The sequence below is a fragment of the Plasmopara halstedii genome, assembly GCF_900000015.1.
Source record: "Plasmopara halstedii genome assembly, contig: Scaffold_444, whole genome shotgun sequence".
Lineage (NCBI taxonomy): Eukaryota > Oomycota > Peronosporomycetes > Peronosporales > Peronosporaceae > Plasmopara > Plasmopara halstedii.
In genome coordinates, this window is record NW_020187364.1 from 119,265 (window position 1) to 122,622 (window position 3,358).

General features: G+C 42.0%; 1 protein-coding gene across 1 annotated transcript; it reads left to right on the forward strand.

Moving 5' to 3' along the window:
• Window positions 1-1,151: 1,151 nt before the first annotated feature.
• Window positions 1,152-1,877, forward strand: PHALS_09980 (uncharacterized protein; the record flags this gene model as incomplete). The annotated part of the gene is made up of 2 exons (XM_024725324.1): window positions 1,152-1,379; window positions 1,434-1,877. 2 exons carry the CDS (start codon window positions 1,152-1,154, stop codon window positions 1,875-1,877), a joined length of 672 nt encoding a protein of 223 aa, XP_024576113.1.
• Window positions 1,878-3,358: the final 1,481 nt, after the last annotated feature.

Below are 3,358 nucleotides of genomic sequence, written 5' to 3' on the forward strand. Positions count from 1 at the left end.
AGCGATATTCTTGACAATCGATGTAGTTTAAAGTGCCTGTTATCGATCTTGAGCGCTGATCCAATAGATGATAGATTTCCACTAATTGTAAGGCCACTTAGAGTGCCGAGGGACGTTATATTGGGTTGAGATCCGGTTTGTAGCGAACCAGTTAGGTTCGTAGCACTAAGCGATGTAATGCCTGAAATATTACCCGAAGCTCCGAGAACAAGAGCAGATCCTAAAGATGCCGTTCCGGGTACTACTCCACTGAGGTAGCTCAACCTGTAATCATCCCTACTAAGATATAGAGTATTTGCGTACTCAAGTGTTAGATAGCCATTTGAATCTAATGAGAGATAGAACGCGGGGTTATATATGGAAGATTGAAACTTGGTTGTGGATATGAAAAACCGGAACTCTTTTTGTTTAATAGATCAAACGATCTTAGACATGAGTGCTATTCCTGACTTCGGCGCATCGCCACCGAAAAAGTTCAAGTCTCAATCGATAAAAAATATCCCTGATTTGGAAATCAAATCATTATTCAGAATGGTTGTGTTGGGACCTTCGTTTTCGAGGAAAAATAACCTATGCTTGTTCATTCTCAAGCATTCACCCCTCGTCTTTGCTCATTTGACGATCATTGCCCGGATCCACATCAAAAACTATTGCGCGATAAGCTTGATGGATTCATCACATTTGCTGACCCTGATTCACCCCCAAGCATTGACCAAATACGCCGGACACCTATGAGTTCTAACAAACCTGAGCTTGCGATCATAGACGATCACAGCAATGATAAGCTACTTCAGAAGAATCTCTTCTCACATTACTATACTCGTGGTCGCCCCTTTAAAATCAGTACCATTTTCCTTAGCCATAGCTACTTTGCCACTGATAAGATGGTTCGTTTGAATTCAGAATATGTAGCGATCCTTAAAGCGAATTCCCGTAGGGATTTAATGATGGTTGTTAAAGATTTTAATATCAATGGAATTGATGATAAAAAATGATGACTGCCTACAATAGAGCAATTTCCCGTGGAAAAGGCCAGATTTTGTTCTTGGATAGTGTTAAAAGTCAGCTCAGGTACAATTTTGATCAAGTCATCGATCCAAATGAGTTATAAAAAGACATATATTTTTTGACTGAATCAATATACATAAATCATGTGCGCTTCGTTTTTTAAGCCCGATTCCACTAACCTCATTCAAGACAATTATAACAGCACACGGAAATACAGCTTTCCTGGTAGTGCTGCTGATTTTAAGGACGTAGTATGCGCGGTTGAATCGATTTCGATGTATAACTCTGAATACAACACTGATGCAACTCAGTTTTATAACAATTCATTTAAAATCGAAGTTCCAATCGCTGGAACCACATCCACTGTATCGGTTAGCTTGCCCGATGGACTTTACAGCTAAACCGATATTAATCGAAGCATTCAGACAGCCCTCGTAAATGCCGGAGCTTATTTAATTAACCCATCCGGTGAGAATGTACTAACAAAAAACAACGTTTATTACGCGACACAGATCGATTTCTCAGCAGCTCCAACTACACTACCTACAGCTGGCGGTACTTGGACATGCCCTGCAAGTGGTCTTTATTCCTCGGGTGGTACTGATCTCCCTACGACGACTCGTGTCCCCCGCTTATTCATTGATAATGCTGCTTTTGGTAAAGTAGTAGGATTGACTACTGGTACGTATCCTTCAGCGCCTGCAACAGTTTCAAGTGCTCAGCTATCAAATATCATTCCTCAGATCCATCCTACATCTTCTTACATCGCCCGTTGTGATCTAATTAAGAACGAGTATGTAGTCTCTGGCGATATTCTTAGTGCATTTGATCGCGGCGATGCTAAAAATGGTCAACTAATCAGCTATTAACCGAGTCAATATGCCTGGATGAACTGCATAAACGGATCGCGCACATCAATCACAATCAGTATTTATAATCAAAACGACCAGAAGGTTGAATTCCGTGATACTTCAGTCTCGATCATGCTTCTGCTTCGTCCAAAAAAATATGAAAGTCAAATGACTATTTTTTTTATCCAACTCTCATAATCGAAATGATCCTGCTTGCATAGGCTTCTTGCGTTTAGCGCGGAGTGCAGCCATTCTAGCCTTCATTTCGGGCGAACCTTTCGCTGTTTCTTCATAGAAACACCCACTCCATAGCGTCTCTTTACCTCACCTCGCACTGACTTGATTAGCGTTTCAGGCTCTGGCTTGGTTGCTTTGGGTAGTAAAAACTTTTCACCTGCATCGTCCACATCGGTTAGAAGACCCTTTCGCTTAGCGTAGGATAGTGCAATCTTTGCCGCCTTTTTGACGTCCGCTACAGATACACGACCTCCATCCTTCTCTACATCGCTATCGCTATCGTAAATTCCTACACCCGTAAGAGATTTAATAGCTGCCCTCGCGGGGATTCCTGCTTGAGGGGCTCCAAACGCTGTCGCAATAACAGGTACTGCTGCATCCAGACCCCTGCTGAGCAAAGCACTATCTTTAACGAATTTGAATGCTGTCGATAAGCCTGATTTGATTTTATTCCGAATGGATCCCCCTTGGAGCTTCTTGTACCTTTCTTAATCTCATGACATGTGATATCAAGTCTAACACCACGACCCGCCTTGCGTGCTTTTAGCGCTTTCTCATAGGGTGGAGATGGATAATAGAGCCTGAACCCTTGCGTTGATCAGCTGTAAGACTCAGTTTACTTGTCTTTAGGGCTTTAGTCAGCTTGGGAGCTAGTACATCGCTGGAAATCGTTAATTTGCGATACATTATTGCTATATTCCCGGAAACATAGTTAATACAGAATTGACAAATTCAGATCTTTCATGTTCTTAAATACATCAGGTCTTTTGTGCTGCTTGGAATAGAGCCAAAGCATACAGAAGCCTCCACAGTAATCGCCATACGTACCTTGATATTGTATGGGATTGTATCGCCCGATTCTATACTTCGTAGGTGCCGCTTCCCCCATTGAATCAAAGAATCCACCATCATGAACAGCCTGCCAGTGCCCTACATCGAGATTAGGTGGTCTAAGTAGAACCAGATATGAACCTTTCTTCGGAAGCGGCTTTGTGATCTCGTTTGACTCAAATATATGATCGAGATGAAACCCGATACGCATGGCTAGTTCAATTAGACAATGATCAGATGTGATAGGCTTGACGAGTTCCATAATAATTATTTTTTGATAAAGTATATTACATACCATATAGAATCTCAACGATGCCCGAAACACAACTTTTCGACCAATACCTTTACCAGAGCCCCCTCAAGAGTGATCCGAAGATTAAGGTCTCCTCTGGCAAGCGCGTGCCTTTTGTTATCGATCTTAACCAAGGTTC